At 32.4% G+C, this 24,000-nt stretch overlaps 2 protein-coding genes across 5 annotated transcripts; one reads left to right on the top strand and one right to left on the bottom strand.

The window, feature by feature from the left end:
- Window positions 1-458: 458 nt before the first annotated feature.
- On the top strand, window positions 459-3,512 carry LOC137658207 (adhesive plaque matrix protein-like). Its single transcript, XM_068392888.1, has 3 exons — window positions 459-575; window positions 1,806-1,955; window positions 2,986-3,512. The coding sequence occupies exons 2-3, from the start codon at window positions 1,806-1,808 to the stop codon at window positions 3,463-3,465; spliced, it is 630 nt and encodes a 209-aa protein (XP_068248989.1). The 5' UTR covers window positions 459-575; the 3' UTR covers window positions 3,466-3,512.
- Window positions 3,513-17,759: 14,247 nt separating this feature from the next.
- Window positions 17,760-20,527, bottom strand: LOC137658206 (uncharacterized). 4 transcript variants are annotated; one of them, XM_068392883.1, is made up of 3 exons: window positions 20,312-20,527; window positions 19,308-19,456; window positions 17,760-18,666 (listed from the first exon to the last, which is right to left on the bottom strand). In XM_068392883.1, the coding sequence occupies exons 1-3, from the start codon at window positions 20,316-20,318 to the stop codon at window positions 18,214-18,216; spliced, it is 609 nt and encodes a 202-aa protein (XP_068248984.1). In that variant the 5' UTR covers window positions 20,319-20,527; the 3' UTR covers window positions 17,760-18,213. The 4 variants fall into 4 exon arrangements, with proteins under 4 accessions (XP_068248984.1, XP_068248986.1, XP_068248987.1 ...); XM_068392885.1 differs by having other exon boundaries at window positions 19,308-19,445; XM_068392886.1 differs by having other exon boundaries at window positions 19,308-19,445; window positions 20,340-20,527.
- Window positions 20,528-24,000: the final 3,473 nt, after the last annotated feature.

The raw sequence follows: 24,000 nt of genomic DNA, 5'->3' as shown, positions 1-24,000 counted from the left end.
ATATATATATATATATAATAAATATATATATATATATATATATATATCCAGACACTTTGTCTATCATATAGAGGTCGAGAGAGAGAGAGAGAGAGAGAGAGAGAGAGAGAGATTAACTAATTAGGTCATAAGAATATAAATATGAAAAAATAAAGTAACGGAAAATAGTATTAACTTTCCTTTTTGATATAAAAACGAACCAACCGACTGAGAATCCAATTCTGCACAGTATCAACTGACAATTTCCCTACAAAATATAACCCACAACGTTGGCCACTTAAACCCAATTATGGAGTAAATTCAAAATGACAAAACAACTCCCAAAGTTTTTTTTATAACCATCTCATAACCTTTTTCCAAAACACTACACTTTCCTCGCTTCAAGAACGATGTGAAATTAAAGTTCGGCGAAGGCTCTCCTTTTCAAAGTGGCCTTGGAGAGGCCGAAAAGGATCAAGGTTGGTCTATAAGAAACTAAGTCTCGTATCGGTATATATATGCCTCGGATTCATTAATGACTCCACCAGTACTGTTTCCTCTGCAGATACAAAGAGTTTACGAGGGATATTATCAAGGTACAGTGTTTGTGTGGACGCACCGAGCCGGGGTTTCAAGTACCTGTTGTTGCATTTCGTAATAGTGTTTGAGTTGTATTTCTTAGTAATGTTTGTTGTTCATTTCTTTGTAATGTTTGATTTGCATTTCTAGGTATGCCTAATGATTGATTTAGATTTCGTAACAATATTTAATCAGTGTTTCTTAGCAATATTCGAGTTGCTTCTCTTGGTGATATTTGATCTGCATTTCTCAGTAGGCCTAATGTTTGATTTGCCTTTATTAATAATGTTTAATTACCCTTTCTTGGTAATATTCGAGTAGCTTTTCTTGGTAATGTTTCTTCTGCATTACTTAGAAGGCTTAATGTTTGATTTTCATTTCTTAGTAATTATCGATTTGCATATTTTAGTAACGTTTGATTTTGCATTTGTAAGCAATATCTAATTCCATAACAATACTAAACTGAACGATATGACTATAAGGGATTGGAATCATTAGCAATGTAAGAGATTAGTATTTTATATATGTGAGTAAATGCGCCAAACTCTAAGAGTTCAATTTCTTGAAGGGGAAAAAACTGTTAAACGAAGCTTTTACTAGTTATTATAATTAGTATTCCTATCCCGTAAACACAATATAACTTAATCTATTTCATTATTCATTTAAATTCATCAGGATTCCTTCTAAGCACTAGAATTTCTATAATGATTTGAATAGTCCAACCATAATTATAAATACCATTAAATATTCATTATTATTATTATGATATTATTATTATTATTATTATTATTATTATTACAAGTTAAGCTACAGCCCTATTTTGGAAAAGCAGTATCCTAAAAGCCCAAGGGCTTCAAGAGGGAAAAATAGCCCAGAGAGGAAAGGATGTAAAGAAATAAAAAAATAAAAGAGAAGCAATGAAAATTATTATTATTATTATTATTATTATTATTATTATTATTATTATTATTATTATTACAAGCTAAACTACAGCCTTAGTTAGAAAAGCAAGATGCTGTAAGCCCAAGGGCTCCAGCGGAAAAAAATGACCCAGTGAGGAAAGGACATAAAGAAATACACAAACTACACGAGAATTAATGAACAATTAATACAAAATACATTAAGGACAACAACAGTAAAATAGATCTTTCACACCTAAACTATAAACAGAGACTTATATCATCCTGTCTAACTTTACCTAACTTTATTGCAATAATTTCTCCCGTTTCCTCCTTCGCTTTGCCCAGATGGTGAGCAGTTGGTTGGCCGTACTCTCTCTGGGGGCTTATGCCTCTACATTGACATCAGCCGCGCCCGATGTCTACGGAGCTCCACCCACTCCCTATTGTCGCCCGGAGGTGAAATACGTCACCAAGTATCAGACGCAAGTCGAAAAGGTAATTGATTGTGTGTTGGGTTGGAATTTACTGAAGGGCTGGTGTTCACGATATTTCAAGGCTTAGTTTATGTAGAGGAGTTTGCTTGTATTTTAAGGAGTTATAGCGATTAAGAATTGAGATATATATATATATATATACATTCTGTATATGCTCATACATACTCATATATATATATATATATATATGCATACTGTATATGCTCATACATACTCATATATATATATATATATGTGTGTGTGTGTGTATATATATATATATATGTATGTATACATATGTATATGTATATATATATTCATAAATACTCATATATATATATATATATATAAATATATTCATACATACTCATATATATATATATATATATATATTTATATATATATAATTCATATATATACATTTATATATATCTATAAAATATATGTTATGCATATATATATATATATATATATACATACTTTGTCTATGCATATATCTGTAATGCATATCTTGATAAAACAAACGCTAATTTAATCAGTGAACATCCTTTCATCATTCTGATGAAATCCCAGTCAGTTGATTACGTCATTCTAATCAAAGGAAACAGGAAGAGAATCTCAAGACGGTTTTGCAATGAGATGAGAACTAGTTGTCTTACTGCTCATTTTCTTTATTGTTTTTATTTGTGTTTTCATTGCCTTTTCTTAAGACATTTTATGTAGATATTTGTTTTGACATGGAAGAGAGTTCTTAGGTTTCCCTGAATTATAGAATTTTCTTAATTGTCTTTATTTATTGTTTTGAATTGTGTTTTTTATTGAATTTTCTTTGGACATTCTGTATGGATATTGGTTTTGACTTGGTAGAGGTTCTATTGAATTAATCTCTCTCTCTCTCTCTCTCTCTCTCTCTCTCTCTCTCTCTCAGCAGATGGTTAATAAGTTTTCATGAATGATATTATCTCTCTCTCTCTCTCTCTCTCTCTCTCTCTCTCTCTCTCTCTCTCTCTCTTTCATTCAAATACGAGTATATCCACCTATCTAATTCCCAGGTACCGGTGTACGAAACGGTGTACGACAAACAATACGTACCCACGACGATCTACCAGCCCGTGTACGAAACCGTCTACAACACCAAGGTCGAGACCGAGTACGTGCCGGAGTACGTCACGACCGTCGAATACAAAACCGACACCAAGTACGTAACGGACTACGAGACCGCGTACGAGACCGTGTACGAGACCAAATACTCCACCGAAACCGAGTACGTACCCGAGTACGTGACGGAAACGGCGTACAAGACCGAATACAAGACGGACGTTAAGTACGAAACCGTCTACAAGACCGAATATCAACCGCAGTACATCACCAAGACCGCCCTGCAGTACAACACGGTCTACAAGACCAATTTAGTCCCATACTACCAGACCGTTGTGAAGACCCTTCAGACATATAAGACCGTTTGCCCTAAGATGTACGGATACGGCGGACACGGCGGATACGGCCATGGTGGATATGGATACGGCCACTGAAATGTCCATTCTTCTTCTTCTGATTCTTCTGCCATAGATGCCCGAGTTGCCAATTACGATTTATGCTTTTAATTATTATTATTCAATTGATAATATACATTTTAGATGGTTAGGTTTGAATGATGCATTGTAAAATAATGAAATAAATATTAATTTCAATCTTATGAAGTGGGAGTTATTTATTTGTCAATCCTTAACGTTTATAACAACCTTGTAAGTAAAGGATCTCTCTCTCTCTCTCTCTCTCTCTCTCTCTCTCTCTCTCTCTCTCTCTCTCTCTCTCTCTCTTACATGATTAAAACGCAATTATTATTATCATTATTATTATTATTATTATTATTATTATTATTATTATTATTAGCTAAGCTTCAACACTAGTTGGAAAAGCTAGATGCCATAAACCTAAGGGCCCCAACAAGGAAAAAAATAGCCCAGTGAGGAAAGGAAATAAGGTAATGAATATACTACAAGAGAAGTAATGAGCAATCAAAATAGAATATTATAAGAACAGTAACAATATTAAAACAGATCTTCCGTATATAAACTATAAAGAGAGACTTATGTCAGCCTGTTCAACCTAAAAAAAACACTTATGCGCAAATAAAACACGCAAATACACGATTAAAACACGATAACCTGCATACCATAAAACAAACAAATAACACACATAAATACAGGATTAAAACACACTAACTAGTACTTCCTAAAGACATAAAACATACACAATAAACACACAAACTGGTATATCCTAAAACACAAATAAGACATGAACATACACGATTAAAACGCGCTAACTGGTATATAATATTAAAAAGTTGAAACATACAAATAAAACACACAAATACACGAAGAGAACACACTAACTGGCATATCCTAAAATATACAAATAAAACACAAAAATACACGATTAAAACTCAGTAACTAGTACATCTTAAAACACAAATAAAACACAAATACACGATTAAAACACACTAATTAGTATATCCGAGAGATCTAAAATATATAAATAAAACACAGAGATATACGATTAAAAAATAACTTGTATTTTATCAAACAAATTCTTAAAACACAAAAATACACGATTAAAACACACTAACTAGTACTTCCTAAAACACAAATAAAACACACATATACACGATTAAAACACACTAACTGGTATATCCTACAGACCTAAAACATACAAAAAATACACAAATACAAGAATAAAACACACAGGCTAGTACATCTAAAACACAAATAAAACACACAAATACACAATTATAACACACTAACTGGTATATCCCAAAGACCTAAAATATACAAAAAACACACAAATACAAGATTAAAACACACAGACTAGTACATCCTAAAACACAAATAAAACACATAAATACACGATTAAAACGCGCTAACTAGAATACCCTATATTTCAACAAGCACGCACAAACATTGAGAAACAAGAACAGCCAACAGCAAGCACCAGCGAGCAAGGCCGTCAACCCTCCTCCCCCCCCCCCCCCCCACCCCATTCCCCGCTTCTAGATATCCTAAGGATAAATCCTATTGTTCTTGGACACAATGGAACGTGTCATTGATTATAACGACATCAAGAACAATGAACACTTGTCCATTCAGCGCGTCAGGGCTTTGGAAGGTCGGGGGGGGGGGGGACAAATTTCAATGGCTATTATTCGAAATTAATCGTGATTAGCGATTTTATGGGTCATAATTGTCATTTTTTGGTTGTTTTGTGTTTTTTTCTGGAAATGATAATTCATAGGTTATAAATGTATTTTTTTTTACGTTTTTTAATTTTTGTAAGTATATGATTCATAGCTCAGAACTCTTTTTTGGAGTTTTTTTTTTTTAGTATTTTTCTTTTGCTGTTGTTGTTCTGGAAATAGATTTAGCAATTTATAGGATATAATAGTAATTTTTTTTAAAGTATATCATTTATTGGATAGTATTGTAATTTTTAAAGTTTTTTTTTATTGTTTTATTCCTTTCTGGAAACAGTAACTTATAGGTTATAATTGTAATTTTTGTATTTTTTCATAATCTTTTATCTGTCCTGGAAATAAGTCACAGGTTATATTTGGTTTGTATTAGCCTTAACATACCATGATGCATTAATGTATTTCTATATAATGCATTATGCTGTCCTAGTGTACGCCACCCGTCAAAAATGACGGCACAAGTACACGCACACGCACACGCGGAGATTTAACCCTTCCTCTCTCCTTTCCCCCTTCCCTAACTACAACACGGCAGTTTGAATTTTTTTTCTTTTTTTTTTGTAGGTTGTGCTTTCCTCCATCCAACTTTGTCATTTATCTAAATACGATTTATTTTATTATTCCCTTCTATAGTTTATTCTTTACTTCTCTGTTTTCCTTTTGCACGATGCTGTTGACTATTATTATTATTATTATTATTATTATTATTATTATTATTATTATTATTATTATTATTATTGCTAGGCTACAACCCTAGTTGGAAAAGCCGGATGAAATAAGTTAAGGGGCTTCAACAGGGAAAATAGCTCAGTGAGGAAAGGTATTAAGGAAATAAACTACAAGAGAAATAATGAACAATATAAAATGTTTTAAAAGCAGTAACATTATAATAGATCTTCCATTTATAAACTTTAAAAACTTAAAAAGAAGTAAGTAGGAAGATAAATAAGATACTGTAGAAAATTGTGCCCGAGTGTACCCTCAAGCAAGAGAACTCAACCCCAAGACAGTGAATGACCATGGTATAGAGGCTATGGCACTACCCAAGACTAGAGAACAATGGTTTGATTTTGGAGTGTCCTTCTCCTAGAAGAGCTGCTTACCATAGATGTAGAGTCTCTTATATAATATTTAAGCCATTGGGGTTGTAAATAATAATAATAATAATAATAATAATAATAATAATAATAATAATAATAATAATAATAATAAAACTCTGAATTCTTCTGGAACCTCAAAAGTTCAAATTTGCAGCGAATGTTTTTTATGATGAACAGGCTGAAGTCAGTCTCTTTTCATTGTTTATATGACAGATCTATTTTAACATTGTTACTGATCTAAGGATTATAGGATATCATATATTCTTTATTCTTTATTCATTATTTCTCATATATAGTTTTGCTATTTCCTTATTTCATTTCCTCTCGGGGCTATTTTTCCCTGTTGAAAAATAATAATATTTATTTTAATAATAATAATAATAATAATAATAATAATAATAATAATAATAATTTCGAGAATAATAAAAAATAATTTTAGTAGTAATTTTAATAATAATAGTTTTGATAATTTTGAGATAATAATTTTTAATAATTTTAATAATAATAATAACTTTAATAATTTTCAAAGTAGAGTTGTAGCTTAATATAGTAAAAATACTTTTAGTAATTTTCAAAGTAGAGTTGTAGCTTAATCTAGTAATAATATTATTAATATTTCACAGAACTCCAGTAAAACTTTCCTTAGAGTTCTGGCTCACTGTTAACGTTAATGATAACAGGAGTCCATTCCTTCTTAAGAGTCAATTTATGCAATATTCACTCATCTGAAAACGAGGTCAGAGAATGTTTTGGAAAACATCTCGGTATTGTGAAATATATTGGATTATGTTATAAAATTAGTCAACATTCGCAAGATACCTGAAATCTCGCAATTGAGGTAGAAATGAATTCAAATTATGCATATGAGTTTGTAAATACCAAGGTTTTGATGCCACAGGCTGATATACTCTGTTAGAAATTTGCAGTAAAAAAACGGAAAAATCCTGGCATAAATGTTGCCAGGCATTTGTCGTTTTAAAAACGGTTATATTGACGTAAAAGAGTGATATTACGGCACCAACCCTTAAAAGATAATAACAAAGTGGGGTAAGAATTACGGTCGCCTGTATTTTACTGAAATACGGCTGAGAACATTACATTTTTACGAAGAATTTTCGATTTAAATTACATTTTTTAACAATATACATTTAGCAGAGCAAGTGTAGATTTTTTATGTTTTTAGTTAAGATGCACACAGAAAGGTGTCATGTAATCAGGAACTAAGTTAAAGGTACAAATCGTCATTATGTACAAATGGACACAAAAATTCCTGGCACACCCAGCTACGAGGATGTGCCCCCTGTCACACAGTAACTATTTGGTTACTTGCCGTGCAGTAAGGGTATGCCAAGGTGCAATTCTTCAGAGCGAGGTGTGCCGGTGTGGATTTTTTTTTTATTTATTATACAAAAGATATAAACGAAGACTTTAGCTAAAATTTGTCAATGGGATCCACTTCCTGTTTGTGCAAAATCGCCTCATCATCGATTGCTTTTGTGTAACAATGCACATGCGAATATCAAAATTGCTCTCGAATAAACAGGTCAAGAATTAACTCGTTCTTTTTTATTAACAATGATGGCATATTAGGCAAGGATCCGGTAATCAAAGAAATAGAAAAAAAGTCACAATTGCTCTCGAAAAAAGTCTAAAAATTAACTTTCATGTTAACGATGGCTTATTAGACAAGGATCCAGTAAACAATGAAAGGAATAAAAATACTATTGCCCACTGTTCACGCGCATAGAGGAGAAATTTCCCATTAAAAATCTTAATTAAAGAAACAAAGCGCTTCTCTGTACTGACATGCCATCTCAGTCATGTCATCAAATTGCCTATGGCAACACGCGTGAAATGACCAGATGAAATTAACGATTACATAACCCGGATGACATCTGTAATCTAGTATATAAATTCGAGTTCTATTCAAGAGGTGCCATCAGATTTACGTTGTTGTCGGTCGCTGGAAGATCCAAAAAGCTTCAGGGATTCAAAGTAATTTTTTCCTCAAAGTGAATTGTTGAAGTAATGGAGACTTTTTGTGTTACAGAATTGGTTGTTATGATTTTATTGTTAAGTTTTAGATTAATTGTAAAGTGAAGGAGTGCTTAATGATTTATTTAAGTAATGTGATCTTAGAAACAATAGGCCACTGATTAACATAAAAAATTGCCGTAGAAAATTATAAAAATCTTGGAAATAAATGTTTCCAGGCATTTAACGTTTTAAAAACGGATATATTGCCGTTAAGGAGTGATATTATGGTCATCAACCCATAAAAGATAATTACAAAGTAGGGTAAAAATTACGGCCGCCTGTATTTCACTGAAATACGACTGAGAACTATATTTTTATGGAGCATTTCCGATTAGAATTGCGTTATTTTTAAGTGTTTACAACGTGAGATAATATTATAGAATAAAAGGTTACCAAGAAAGTTTAACAGTGCTAAGCACATATATTTAATGCCAGAGAAAGTAACATCTTACCTTCACCGTCAAAAGGAAAGCTTCTGTGCAGTTGTAATAATAATAACAATAACGTATAGCTGTATTTCGTATACTTACATACGAAATATACAGTAATCCATATTCAAATTTACATCTTACTTGAATAATTCTTGCCTAGTCATTCAGAACTTTCTTTAAAATAATTCACTTTAATTCTACACTGTTATGAAGATGGTAATTTCAATGGGAAATTCTCCGTAAAAACTTGCTGTTCTCAGCCGCATTTCAGTAAAATACAGGAGACCATAATTTTACCTTTCTTTGTTATTATCTTTTACGGGTTGGTGACTGTAATATCACTCATTTACGTCAATATGTCCGTTTTTAAAACAGTAAAAAAATCCTGGAATAAATGCTGCCAGGAATTTACCATTTTTAAAACAAATTTTTAAGAGCGTAGGTCTAAAATCTAATCTTCCACATCAAAACTTTTGTAAGTCCCCTACTGCCTTACTTAATTTTGTAATTTCATATCTTTATAGAGTTCGTTTTTCCTTTGCCTACACATGCACCGAATATTCTGGGCTATTAAAGAACTCCTTGGTCTAGCCCAGTGGTTCCCAACCTTTTTTCTATCATTTCCCCCCTGCACGAAGTTCAACCATCCAGATTTCCCCCTTCATGCCCCGCCCAGCCCCCATGCCCACTCGCCTGCCTCAGAAATGGGCATGATATTCCAATTCTCCCCTTGAATATCATGTCAGTGAGAAATGATATGATCATATCATAATTGAATGGCTAACAACAAATTGCCGCACGTACTATGTGGACATTTTTCCGCTTGTTTTAGTTAGTAGGTAGTGTAATTATTTCCCCCCTGGAAGCTTCAAATTTCCCCCCAGGGGGAAATTTCCCCCAGGTTGGGAACCACTGTAGCCTGTTCTTTCCACATTCTGCTCTATGCTCATACACCCGACAACACTGAAATTACTAAACAATTCTTCTTCGCTCAAGGAGTTGACTATTGCACTGTAATTGTTCAGTGGCTACTTTCCTCTTGGTAACGGTAGAAGACACTCTTTAGCTACGGTAAGCAGCTCTTCTAGGAGAAGGACACTCCAAAATCAAACCATTGTTCTCTAGTATGAAGTAGTACCATAGCCTCTGTACTATGGTCTTCCAGTGTCTTGGGTTAGAGTTCTCTTGCTTAGGGTACACTCGGGCACTCACTACTACTTTTTTTTTTTTTTTTAGTTAGTTATAAAAGATCTATTTCAATGTTGTTATTTTTCTGGAAAATACTTTACATCAATTGCTCATTACTTCTCTTGTAGTTTATTTATTTCCTTATTTCTTCTCTTTACTGAGCTATTTTCTCTGTTTGATCCCTTTGGCTTATAGCATCCTACTTTTCCAACTAGGTCTGTAAATTACATAATAATAATAATAATAATAATAATAATAATAATAATAATAATAATAATAATAATAATAATGTTTGCCTAATTGTTCATCATACTCGAAAACATGAGCAGGCCTTTATAGTATACAAAATACACATGATGGGTAAAAATAGATTTACTGTATATTGTAAGTATACATACATATGTATATACATACAACTCTTTGTTACCTTCCTTATATACATATATAAATGCATGAAATATTTTTTTTAACTTCACTTGTATACATACTTATATGCATATTTACATTTATTTTATTCACACCTTCTCTTTCATACATAAATACGCGTACACATTACGTTTATAATCGCCTTTTTTCTACTGTACTATATATAATTAGAATACACACATATTCATACAAGCACTTACATACATATATCAATACGTACAAACATTTTTTAACTTCCCTTATATACATAACTATATAACTACATACCGTGCATTCATTTTATTATTACTTTTCCTTTCATTCATTAATTCATTCATTCTTACAGAATAATTTCATCCTCTTCGTCGTTCAATTAGTTCATTATGCATGTTGCATAAGATTTTTCATAATTCTGATCATCCTTTACATTCAGATCTTCCCCGACAGTTACATCCTGTTGGTAATACTATAGGTATGCAGTTAATTCTAATACTCGTAGCCAGGCCTTCTCCATCATAAGGCTCAATACTACACAGTGTTCTGGAAGTTTTATTCCAGCAGTGACCAAGTTGTGGAATGACCTTCCTAATCGGGTGGTTGAATCGGTAGAACTTCAAAAGTTTAAACTTGCAGCAAATGTTTTTATGTTGAACAGTCAGACAAGAGTCTTTTATTAGTTTATATTTGAAAGATCTTTCAATGTTGTTACTGTTCTTACAATAATTCATATTAATTGCTTATTACTTTAAATATAGTTTATTTATTTCCTTATTACCTTTCCTAGCTGGGTTATTTTTCCCTGTTGGAGCTCTTAGGCTTGTAGCATGCTGCTTTTCCAGCTGGGTTTGTAGCTTAGCTGGTAATAATGATAATAATAATAATAATAATACTAATCATAATAATAATAACAATAATAATGATAATAATAATGATAATGCAACATTCTCTGATTTTATCTTATTTTCCCAGATGCTGAACAGCTGTTTTTTACTGGCTGTACCATTGGCAGTTCTCTTATCCACTTCTTTAGCAGAGAATAAAATAGCAGATTGCTATCCAGAGACCAAATATGCAACAGTTTACCAACCACAGGTGCAAATGGTAAGGAAGATTTTAGTTTACCAAACTCAGGTGCAAATGATAAGGAAGATTTTTGTTTACCAAACTCCGGTGCAAATGGTAAGGAAGGTTTTTGTTTACCAAACTCAGGTGCAAATGGTAAGGAAGGGTTTTGTTTACCAAACTCAGGTGTAAATGGTAAGGAAGATTTTTGTTTAACAAACTCAGGTGCAAATAGTAAAGGAAGATTTTTGTTTACCAAACTCAGGTGCAAATAGTAAGGAAGATTGTTGCTTACCAAACTCAGGTGCAAATGGTAAGGAAGATTTTTGTTTACCAAACTCAGGTGCAAATGGCAAGGAAGATTTTTATTTACCAAACTCAGGTGCAAATAGTAAGGACGATTTTTGTTTACCAAACTCAGGTGCAAATGGCAAGGAAGATTTTTATTTACCAAACTTAGGTGCAAATAGTAAAGGAAGATTTTTGTTTACCAAACTCAGGTGCAAATAGTAAGGAAGATTTTTGTTTACCAAACTCAGGTGCAAATGGCAAGGAAGATTTTTATTTACCAAACTCAGGTGCAAATAGTAAGGAATATTTTTGTTTACCAAACTCAGGTGCAAATGGTAAGGAAGATTTTTGTTTACCAAACTCAGGTGCAAATGGCAAGGAAGATTTTTGTTTACCAAACTCAGGTGCAAATGGTAAGGAAGATTTTTGTTTACCAAACTCAGGTGCAAATGGCAAGGAAGATTTTTATTTACCAAACTCAGGTGCAAATAGTAAGGAAGATTTTTGTTTACCAAACTCAGGTGCAAATGGCAAGGAAGATTTTTATTTACCAAACTCAGGTGCAAATAGTAAAGGAAGATTTTTGTTTACCAAACTCAGGTGCAAATAGTAAGGAAGATTTTTGTTTACCAAACTCAGGTGCAAATGGTAAGGAAGATTTTTGTTTACCAAACTCAGGTGCAAATGGCAAGGAAGATTTTTATTTACCAAACTCAGGGGCAAATAGTAAGGAAGATTTTTGTTTACCAAACTCAGGTGCAAATGTTAAGGAAGATTTTTGTTTACCAAACTCAGGTGCAAATAGTAAGGAAGATTTTTGTTTACCAAACTCAGGTGCAAATGGCAAGGAAGATTTTTGTTTACCGAACTCAGGTGCAAATAGTAAGGAAGATTTTTGTTTACCAAACTCAGGTGCAAATGGTAAGGACGATTTTTGTTTACCAAACTCAGGTGCAAATGGTAAGGAAGATTTTTGTTTACCAAACTCAGGTGCAAATGGTAAGGAAGATTTTTGTTTACCAAACTCAGGTGCAAATGGTAAGGAAGATTTTTTTTTTAACAAACTCAGGTGCAAATAGTAAAGGAAGATTGTTGTTTACCAAACTCAGGTGCAAATAGTAAGGAAGATTTTTGTTTAACAAACTCAGGTGCAAATAGTAAAGGAAGATTGTTGTTTACCAAACTCAGGTGCAAATAGTAAGGAAGATTTTTGTTTACCAAAATCAGGTGCAAATGGTAAGGAAGATTTTTGTTTACCAAACTCAGCTGCAAATAGTAAGGAAGATTTTTGTTTACCAAACTCAGGTGCAAATATTAAAGGAAGATTTTTGTTTACCAAACTCAGGTGCAAATGGTAAGGAAGATTTTTGTTTACCAAACTCAGCTGCAAATAGTAAGGAAGATTTTTGTTTACCAGACTCAGGTGCAAATGGTAAGGAAGATTTTTGTTTACCAAACTCAGGTGCAAATGGTAAGGAAGAATTTTGTTTACCAAACTCAGGTGCAAATGGTAAGGAAGATTTTTGTTTACCAAACTCAGGTGAAAATAGTAAAGGAAGATTTTTGTTTACCAAACTCAGGTGCAAATAGTAAGGAAGATTTTTGTTCACCAAACTCAGGTGCAAATGGTAAGGAAGATTTTTGTTTACCAAACTCAGCTGCAAATAGTAAGGAAGATTTTTGTTTACCAGACTCAGGTGCAAATGGTAAGGAAGATTTTTGTTTACCAAACTCAGGTGCAAATGGTAAGGAAGAATTTTGTTTACCAAACTCAGGTGCAAATGGTAAGGAAGATTTTTGTTTACCAAACTCAGGTGAAAATAGTAAAGGAAGATTTTTGTTTACCAAACTCAGGTGCAAATAGTAAGGAAGATTTTTGTTCACCAAACTCAGGTGCAAATGGTAAGGAAGATTTTTGTTTACCAAACTCAGCTGCAAATAGTAAGGAAGATTTTTGTTTACCAGACTCAGGTGCAAATGGTAAGGAAGAATTTTGTTTACCAAACTCAGGTGCAAATGGTAAGGAAGAATTTTGTTTACCAAACTCAGGTGAAAATAGTAAAGGAAGATTTTTGTTTACCAAACTCAGGTGCAAATAGTAAGGAAGATTTTTGTTTACCAAACTCAGGTGCAAATAGTAAGGAAGATTTTTGTTTACCAGACTCAGGTGCAAATGGTAAGGAAGATTTTTGTTTACCAAACTCAGGTGCAAATGGTAAGGAAGATTTTTGTTTACCAAACTCAGCTGCAAATAGTAAGGAAGATTTTTGTTTACCAGACTCAGGTGCAAATGGTAAGGAAGATTTTTGTTTACCAAACTCAGGTGCAAATGGTAAGGAAGAATTTTGTTTACCAAACTCAGGTGCAAATGGTAAGGAAGATTTTTGTTTACCAAACTCAGGTGAAAATAGTAAAGGAAGATTTTTGTTTACCAAACTCAGGTGCAAATAGTAAGGAAGATTTTTGTTCACCAAACTCAGGTGCAAATGGTAAGGAAGATTTTTGTCTACCAAACTCAGGTGCAAATGGTAAGGAAGATTTTTGTTTACCAAACTCAGGTGCAAATGGTAAGGAAGATTTTTGTTTACCAAACTCAGGTGCAAATGGTAAGGACGATTTTTGTTTACCAAACTCAGGTGCAAATAGTAAGGAAGATTTTTGTTTACCAAACTCAGGTGCAAATGGTAAGGAAGATTTTTGTTTACCAAACTCAGGTGCAAATAGTAAGGAAGATTTTTGTTTACCAAACTCAGCTGCAAATGATAAGGAAGATTTTTTACGATTTTTTTGTCATATCTTTTATTAATTGGGTAATAACGTTTTTTTTTTTTTACAGGCAATGTTGAATATGCAATAGGTAACTGGTGTTTGTTGAATAATTGTTTATGATAAGTAATCAATAATCATGTATGATTTGGATATTTAATTACTATGCATAATAATCAAATTGAATTATTATTTACTAATGAAGTGAAATCATATTTAATAATCTACTTCATTTCTTAAATTCGTAACTATATATATATATATATATATATATATATATATATATATATATATATATATATATATATATATATACATACATATATATGTGTGTGTATACAGTATATGCATTCATATATGTATATGTAAATATATATATATATATATATATATATATATATATATATATATATGTGTGTGTGTGTGTGTGTGTGTGTGTGTGTGTGTATGCATACCAATTACATATATGTAATGTTCTTGATTTCAGGTACCCGTCATTAAAACCGCATACGGTAAAATATACGTTCCAACCACGATCTACCAATCCGTTTATGACACCGTATACGCCACCGAATACACAACCGAATACGTCCCTGAATACATCTACCAGACGGCTGTCCTCACCGAATACAAGACCAACTACCAAACGGTTTACAGCACTGTGTACGAAACTGACGTACAGTACGTAACTAAGTACGACACGGAGGTCATCTATAATACGGTTCACAATACGGATGTGATCTACGAGACCGTGTACAACACGGTGTACGTGCCCCAGTACATCACGAAAACCGAATTGCAAGAAAACATTCAATACGAGACGAAGATAGAGCCGTATTACCAAACCGTGTACGAAACTCTGTATTCCTACAAGACAATTTGTCCCAAAGATTCGCACGAGTACGTGCTCTGAAGGAGTGGATAGCTAGTGCCGTGCAAATATGTGATAGAGTCATTAGACAGTGTTATGCAGAGACTTTGTTATTCGGGAAAACGTTCCAGCGAGTTCCTGAGTCTCAGTTTTATAGTTATTCGTCAACGCGTTTCAACGAGCTCCAGAGTTTCAGTTTTATCGTTATTCTTCAACGCGTTCCAGCGAGTTCCCGAGTCTCCAGCCACACTAAAAATAAAAAACCATTCTCTTATTCCTTTTTGATAAGTATACAATGCTTTATGTAAATTGAAAACCACTCGATAATAATGATAAAAATATATATGTAATATGATTGTACAGAATTATACTTTATGTCCTTAGTATTATTTATATTTAACCTCTTAAGAGACTATAAGATTAAAAGTTAATTAATATAAAAGACTTCTACAAGAGCAGTTTATTTTTATATCTAAATTGTATATAATTATTATATTATCACTTCTAACATATTTTGTATATTAGAGAACAAAGCCCTTAGAAGAATACTAGGAGCTAAACGGTAGGACAGGATTAGAAATGAAACTATAAGAGGGATTAATCGAGTGTCATATATGGATGAGATCATGGTGATGGGTAGATAGAGATGGCTTGGTCATGATCTTCGCACCCCCCAAGAGAGATTAGTTCACTAAACTTTTATCTGGGCTCCAAAAGGCACTAGAAGAATTGGAAGGCCCAGACCTACATGGCTAAGGACTACGAAACGGGAATTAAGAGATAATGAATGGAGAAGTATTGAATTAAACGCTCAGGATAGAGACGACTGGCGAAATCTAACAGAGGCCCCTTGCGTCAATAGGCGTAGGAGGAGATGATGATAATTATAACTGTTTTATATTATTACTACTCGCCAAGTTTTGGAATTTTAACCATGCTTCCGTATTCCCTAATTTCATCGCCTCTTTAGAGGTTAAACACCAATATTATATAAGGATTTCCGGTTTTCCATCACAGTATCTGTAAGAAAAAATTACGGTAATGTAAAAGAGAGTTGGGACAATAGTTCCTACCATTGATGATGGCCACAGACAGGAAAGCGAATTTTAGGATATATGGAAAATATATAATTCATCGCTTTTTAATGTATATTTACTATCAGATATATAATCATAATAGGAATAATAATTGTTATAATAATAATGACAATAATGCTGATAGTCATTATAATAATATAGCAACAACGACAACAGCAACAATAACAACAACAACAATAACAGCAATAATAATAATAATAATAATAATAATAATAATAATAATAACAATAATGATGATGATGATGATGATGATGATGATAAGGTCAAAGGTCAAGGTTAAGGTCGAGCAAAAGGTCAAGATATAAGGTCTTCTCTACTGAGTGCCCCTGTGGTTTCTTGTGTTTTGGTACCTTAATATTCTTTCTCTATCTATTTTTTCTTTATTCATGATTTTCATTTATCTATTAATTCATCAAATGATTATTTCTATTTATCTATTCTTCTATTACTTTTACATACTTATTCATTTATTCATCGATTGTTTTTGTTTACCTATCAATTTATCTTTTTTTTATGAATCTATTCCTTTAATTAGTAATTACTTTCATCCATCTTTTCACTTCGTTATTTTCTTTTTATTTTCATTCATCTATTCCTTTATTTATTTACTATATTTCTCTATCTAGTCATTTACATACGTATTATTTTCATTTATCTATTAATTTATAGTCATTTTTTATTTCCTTTTAACTATTCCTATATATCATTACCATTTTTCTCCATGTAGTCATTTACATATGTATTATTTTCATTTATCTATTCAATTATTTATTTATTACTTACATTTTTTTTTAATTCGTGCCATAACAAAACATATTTAATTTGCATTATCTTATATTGCATATATACATATTTTCATACGAATTTCCATCTTCAAATAACAAGGCAATAATAATAATAATAATAATAATAATAATAATAATAATAATAATGATAATAATAATAATAATAATAATAATAATTATTATTATTATCATTACTATTATTATCATCATTATTATCATTATTATTATTATCATTATTATTATTATATAAAAATCTCACCATACTCCAGTATATGTTTGTGTAATTATTCCTGCAATTTTCCGTATTCACATTTCTATAGAATCTATCCAATAAATATTAATGTTAAATAAAACATCAAAGATGAAAACTATTTATTAAATATAATGGATGGGCATCACGGTGTCTGGGTATAGCCCAGACTTGAAGGAAGACGAAAAGGTGAAATATAAAGGAAAGATGTAAATGTTTAGATTACAGCGTTGTGATGGTAAATTAAATATGGCACTTACAGAATATTAAATACCTTTTGAATATCTCTCTCTCTCTCTCTCTCTCTCTCTCTCTCTCTCTCTCTCTCTCTCTCTCTCTCTCTCTCTCTGGCAACTAGCTATATTCTCTCCAGTCTCCAACAATGAACCGAAAACCCAAAATCCTTCAATGTTCGAAACCTCCAATAAGATGGCTTCGAACACCTTGTCCTGTACAAATAACTCTCTCTCTCTCTCTCTCTCTCTCTCTCTCTCTCTCTCTCTCTCTCTCTCTGGCAACTAGTTATATTCTCTCCAGTCTCCAACGATGAACCGAAACCCCAAAATCCTTCAATGTTTGAAACCTCCAATAAGATGACTTCGAACACCTTCTCCTGTACAAATAACGCCCTCTCTCTCTCTCTCTCTCTCTCTCTCTCTCTCTCTCTCTCTCTCTCTCTCTCTCTCTCTCTCTCTCTCTCTCTCAGAAGGGCAACTGGATTTATTCTCTCCAACAAAAAAACCGGAGTCTTCAATGTTTGGAGTCTCTAGTCTGATATGACGGATTCGAACACGCTGTCACGTACGAATTAGCCGTAACGTAAACAGTCTCATAACGAGGATCGATTTCCGTTAGATATTTCACCGTAGGCACGACTTGCGTCTCCGTGTAGTAACTTGGCACGTACTCAGTCTTGTAGGCGGTCGTGTATATGATGTCCGTTGTGTATGAAGTATCGTACACGACGTCCGTGACGTACTGCGACACGTATTCCACTTCCGTATCGTACCTCGTCTCGTACAGCGTCTCGTACTCGGTCGTGTACTCCGTCGAGTAGTCGGTCTCTGTCTCGTACATGGTCGTGTAGATGTATTCGGGCACGTATTCCGTTTCGTACTTGGTTTTGTATCCGGGTTCGAACACGGGAGGGAAGAATGTCGTGGGATCAAGTTTGGTTTTGTATTCGGTTTCAGTCCTTGGAATCTGAAAATATAAAAATATATATTTTTGTATATATCTTCATTTATAAATTTGTATCTACTTTTGATATATTTTACAATTACAATAATAATCAACAGTTAATTATAGCAAAGGTTTTATAACTCACAGTAAGTTATAAGCAAGTTAATAATCTCATTGTGTAATGAACAACTTATTAATTACCATGTTTTTTTGTATTTATAGTCGATGTAATTTCTTCTTCCAATCAAGTAAATTATTTTTCACCTTATGACGTCATAGAATCAAAATGATTCAATTTACATATAACTGTTCAACTTTATTACATGCAATTAATTATAAGCAAACATCTAATCTCATTGCTTAATCAGCAATTTATCAAATAGAATTATTTCATTTATATTCGATGTAATCTCTTCTTCACAATATATAACTAAAGTTTGACTTATTGACGTCATAGCATCAAAAGAATTCATTTTGTATATACCTGTTTCACATCATAATATGCAATTAATTATAAGCAAACATCTAATCTCATTGCTTAATCCGCAATTTATCAAATATAATTATTTCATTTATATTCGATGTAATCTCTTCTTCGCAATATATAACTGAAGTTTGACTTAATGACGTCATAGCATTAAAAGAATTCGGTTTGTATATACCTGTTTAACCTCGACGACATAACGAGTAATGTGTTCTATTTCAGGATAACAGTCGTATCCGTACCAGAGTCCCACTGACCCCGATTGGGTCAACAGGGCACCAAGGGACCCGGCCACCAAAACCCAGCTGGGCGTCATCTGTAATGGAACTGAATATTATTATTATTATTATTATTATTATCATTATTATTATTGTTATTATTATCATTATTATTATTGTTATTATTATTATTATTATTTCCATTATTATTATCATTATCATTATTATTATTATCATTGTTATTATTATCATTATTATTATTACTAGCTAAGCTACAACCCTAGTTTAAAGAGCAGGATGCTACAAGCTCAAGGGCTCCAACATTCTCCTGATAACAGGACAATGGATTCAGGAGAGCAAGACTTTCAACTGTGGATTTAACTATCATCATATTGACTGAATGTACGAATCTCTCACTAATTATATTTCAAAGATCATTCATACACTAACGTTAATGTACACTTTTGCGTATAACAATGTTCGTAGAATTAAAAGAAAAACGAGATTTTAGCATTCTAAACGTCGTAATATTCAAATTGAACAAATTGTATGTCCCCCTGTTTCGACATCTTGAAGACACTCATAAACACACATAGATATATACATAAGCATATATATATATATATATATATATATATATATATATATATAATATATATATATATATATATATATATATATATATATATATATGTATAAAATGTGTGTATATTTGTATATGTATGTAAGTGTGTATACTAATATGACCATGCATAATACAACTCAAATTATTATTATTATTATTATTATTATTATTATTATTATTATGTGCTAAGCTACAACCCTAGTTGGAAAAGCAGGATGCTATAAGCCCAAGGGCTGCAACAGGGAAAATAGCCCGGCGAGGAAAGGAAATACAGAAAAAATGCAAGAGAAGTTTAAGAACAATAATAACATTAAGACATCCCGAAAAGATAAAACTTACAAAACATAAACGCAACCAACAATCTCACCACTCACGGACTCCTTTCCTCTCCCGCGTGTAACCTCTTGGCTATAAACACGCACATGATAACACCCTCAGGCATCTACGTAAGCATTTACGAACCAGCTCATAAAAGCATTCAGAGATAACGATGCTTTCCTCGTCTCGTCTCGTCTCGTCCAAGATCTCGCCCGCCTTACAATGCGTTGATGCCGAGTGCCAATATAACACTGACGCACCCTCTCCGTCTCCAATGTGTATTTATACGGAATAGAAAGCGATTGGCTGTAATGCGACGCTGGTTAACGAACCGAGGTGATGGTTGTTAAGCTTGAATTGTTAATATTTAACAATCACGGAGGTAGTTATTGGCTGTGGTGATTTTTAAATGATATTTTCGAATCATAGATTCTCGGTATGGTTGGTAGTCGGATGAAATATAGTTTTAGAATCCAAATTGGGGACCAATATATGGATATTTCGTTCAGTTTTAATTGAGTTACTTATTCATATTATTATTATTACTAGCTAAGCTACAATCCTAGTAGGAAAAGCAGGATCCTATCAGACTAAGGGCTTCAACAAGGAAAATAGCCTAGAGAGGAAAAGATATACGGAAATAGATAAACTAAATGAAAAGTAATGAAAAATTAAAATAGAATATTCTAAAAACAGTAACAATATTATTTCACAGAGCAATTCAAGTAATGAAAATGATACAGAAGATTAATTTGAAATATGTATAGACTGCTATACTTATCCTATCGTAAAGGACTACAGTTTTAATGTAATTTCATCATAATAATATTAATAATGATGATGATATTTATAACACTAATTCATCAAACACCTTAGCTGAAATTAACCACTCATTTTTTAAAAGATTAAATAGACAAAGTCTATCTGATAATTCCTCATACATAATTAGACATAAATTCTCACAGTTTTGCCTGGCAATCTACTGGACTGGGATTTAAGCCCGCTCAAGCTTGATAGTTTTTTGTAGCGTCTGCAACATCACCATCCTTATGAGCTAGGGATTAGGTGTTTGGGAGAGCCTATTGATATACCTGCTACTGAATCATCAGCAGCCATTGTCTGGCCCACCCTGATCCTAGTTTGGGTATATCTATACATATATATTACCATCTTCCTTGTCCTTGATACTGACGGCTTCAAACATTTTCCCTTGCCTATTAACACTTAGAATCTCTCTCTCTCTCTCTCTGCATGAATGAATGTTCTATGATTACACATATGTATATCTATACATATATATTACCATATTTGTCCTTGATACTGACGACGTCAAATATTTTTCCTTGCATATTAACGCTTAAATTTCTCTCTCTCTCTCTCTCTCTCTCTCTCTCTCTCTCTCTCTCTCTCTCTCTCTCTCTCTCTCTCTCTCTCTCTCTCTCTCTCTCTCTCTCATTTCTCCTGAACATCATCATTATTGACATTATTTCTCTGGATCTGAAGCCAAATCTTCCTGATGATCAAAGCATGAAAAACATTTTACAATTATCAGTTTTACATTTTCTTACTTTCAGTGAAAATAATGAAAAAGCCTTTCGTCGGAAATAATCAAAATGAAAGTTTCCATTTCATTTCATCTTGATTAATTTTTTTTTTCCGGTTTTTCGCCCAATCTTATTAACGCAGAATTTGCAGTAGATTTTGCGTAATGAGAAGTAGAAAGTTTCTTCTAATTGCTTAGTTATTTAGAGTTCAAAGAAACTTTTGATATTGTAAAAGTAGGATTTATATATATATATATATATATATATATATATATATATACATATATATATATATATATATATATTAAAGAAAACACCCATATGTATTCATATTTATAGAAATATATATATATATACATATAAATATATATATATATATATATATATATATATATATATATTCATATATATATATATATATATATATATATATATATATATATATATATATATATATATATATTCATATATTATATATATGCATATATATATTCATATATATATATATATATATATATATATTCATATATATATTTCTACTTTATTAAAAAATTGTATATAATATAAATGACATACATGCCTTCTCAAAATTGGAAGGTTATACACACATACACACACACACACACACACACACACATATATATATATATATATATATATATATATATATATATATATATATATATATATATATATATATACATAACTCATAGCATCAAAAAGAGTGGGGAACACATATGCATATGATAAAATCCTTTCATAAAATATTTACTCTGGCTAAATGGCTGCAAGAATTAGAATCACTTATTTTTTTATGATAATTCTTTATTTTTACATGAACTAAATTTACATATAAATATAACAATAAGTTAACAAGAACGGCAAAAGTAACGCTAACTTAAACTAAATGGAGGCGTACATTAAATCAGGACCAAAGAAAGACCAATATAATATTCTTTAGTGCTTTTGAAAATGATGAGACTTTTTTTTTTTTATTCTAAGATTTATTACACTCCATTGAAAAGATTTAACGGATCTTGCCTGTGAACTTGAACAGGTAAACTCTAATCTATGCTTTTCTAACATAAATCCTTTATTTCCATAAACACTGGACCTCTATTTATGAGCATACAGTTATTGAAAATAGGATATGGGTCTGCCCCCTCTAATTTCTCTTTTTTTATGATTATATAGTATATACAATATATACAATCACATCTCATACAAAAACTAAACTGGTAAGTCTGCCCAATCATTTTCCACTGAACATTATACCATTTTCCAGCTTTCACCCAACGTAGAAAAAACAAATGGGTCTGCTCCTCTTATATCTATCCTGGCGAATTCAGTTACCTCAGTATCCGCCACTCTACGTTATTCCATTTTCTAACTTCCACATAATTACCTACAGAACGAGCAAATGGATCTGCTCTTCTTATTTCCATCCTGGTGAATTCAGTTACCTCAGTATCCACCATACTACGTTATTCCATTTTCTAGCTTTCACTGAAGTACCTGTAGAACGAGCAAATGGGTCTGCTCCTCTTGCTCCCATCCTGACGAATGTAAGTTCCTCAGTAGCTTATCCATCAACTAAACTTCCTTATCAATTTTGTATTCTCTCATCTCAGCAACTGGTTTTATTCTATCCCATCCGATAGAACTTGTCTTATCCAAAAGGAGGACCGTAAAGATGTCCGTAATCGAGACCACCGCCTTTTTCGTACGGGTCGTACTCCTGTCGTCTGTCGTGTTCGTACACTGGATGGTCGTGGTGTGCGTACGCTGGTCCGTTGTCATGTTCGTACGCGGGTCCGTCATCCTCGTAATATTTAGGACAGTGAGGGTTGTATTTGTATTCGGTTTTGTACACGGTTTCTGTGGTGTACTTGGGTACGTATTCGGTTTTGGTCTTGTGGATGACGTCGTACTCCGTCGTGGGCACGTACTGCGTCGCGTACATGGTTTCGTATATCGGGATCTGTAAAGCACGGAGAAAGCCATAGGTAATTATCCTATTTAATCAAAGTCCAGAAAATGGCTAATTTTTTTAATTTGATTTTGATTAAACTTTGAAATTAGAAGTTAAGAGAAATTCACAAAAATAAGTAGTTAGGCATTCATGTTCTGTACTGATTTGATTAAAAGAAAGTATACAGTGAAGAG

This window comes from Palaemon carinicauda, chromosome 19 (genome assembly GCF_036898095.1).
Source record: "Palaemon carinicauda isolate YSFRI2023 chromosome 19, ASM3689809v2, whole genome shotgun sequence".
NCBI classification, from domain to species: Eukaryota; Metazoa; Arthropoda; class Malacostraca; order Decapoda; family Palaemonidae; genus Palaemon; species Palaemon carinicauda.
The sequence above is the reverse complement of the archived record's forward strand: the minus strand, read 5'-3'. Positions and strand labels throughout refer to the sequence as shown.

Bases quoted from the DNA above. Each gene is read 5' to 3' on its own strand.
- LOC137658207 (XM_068392888.1), top strand. From the start codon at position 1,806: ATGGTGAGCAGTTGGTTGGCCGTACTCTCTCTGGGGGCTTATGCCTCT. The intron at 1,956-2,985 runs GTAATTGATTGT...TCTAATTCCCAG, and splicing joins ATCAGACGCAAGTCGAAAAG to GTACCGGTGTACGAAACGGT.
- LOC137658206 (XM_068392883.1), bottom strand. The intron at 18,667-19,307 runs GTATATACAAAC...TTATATTTTCAG, and splicing joins ATGTCGTCGAGGTTAAACAG to ATTCCAAGGACTGAAACCGA.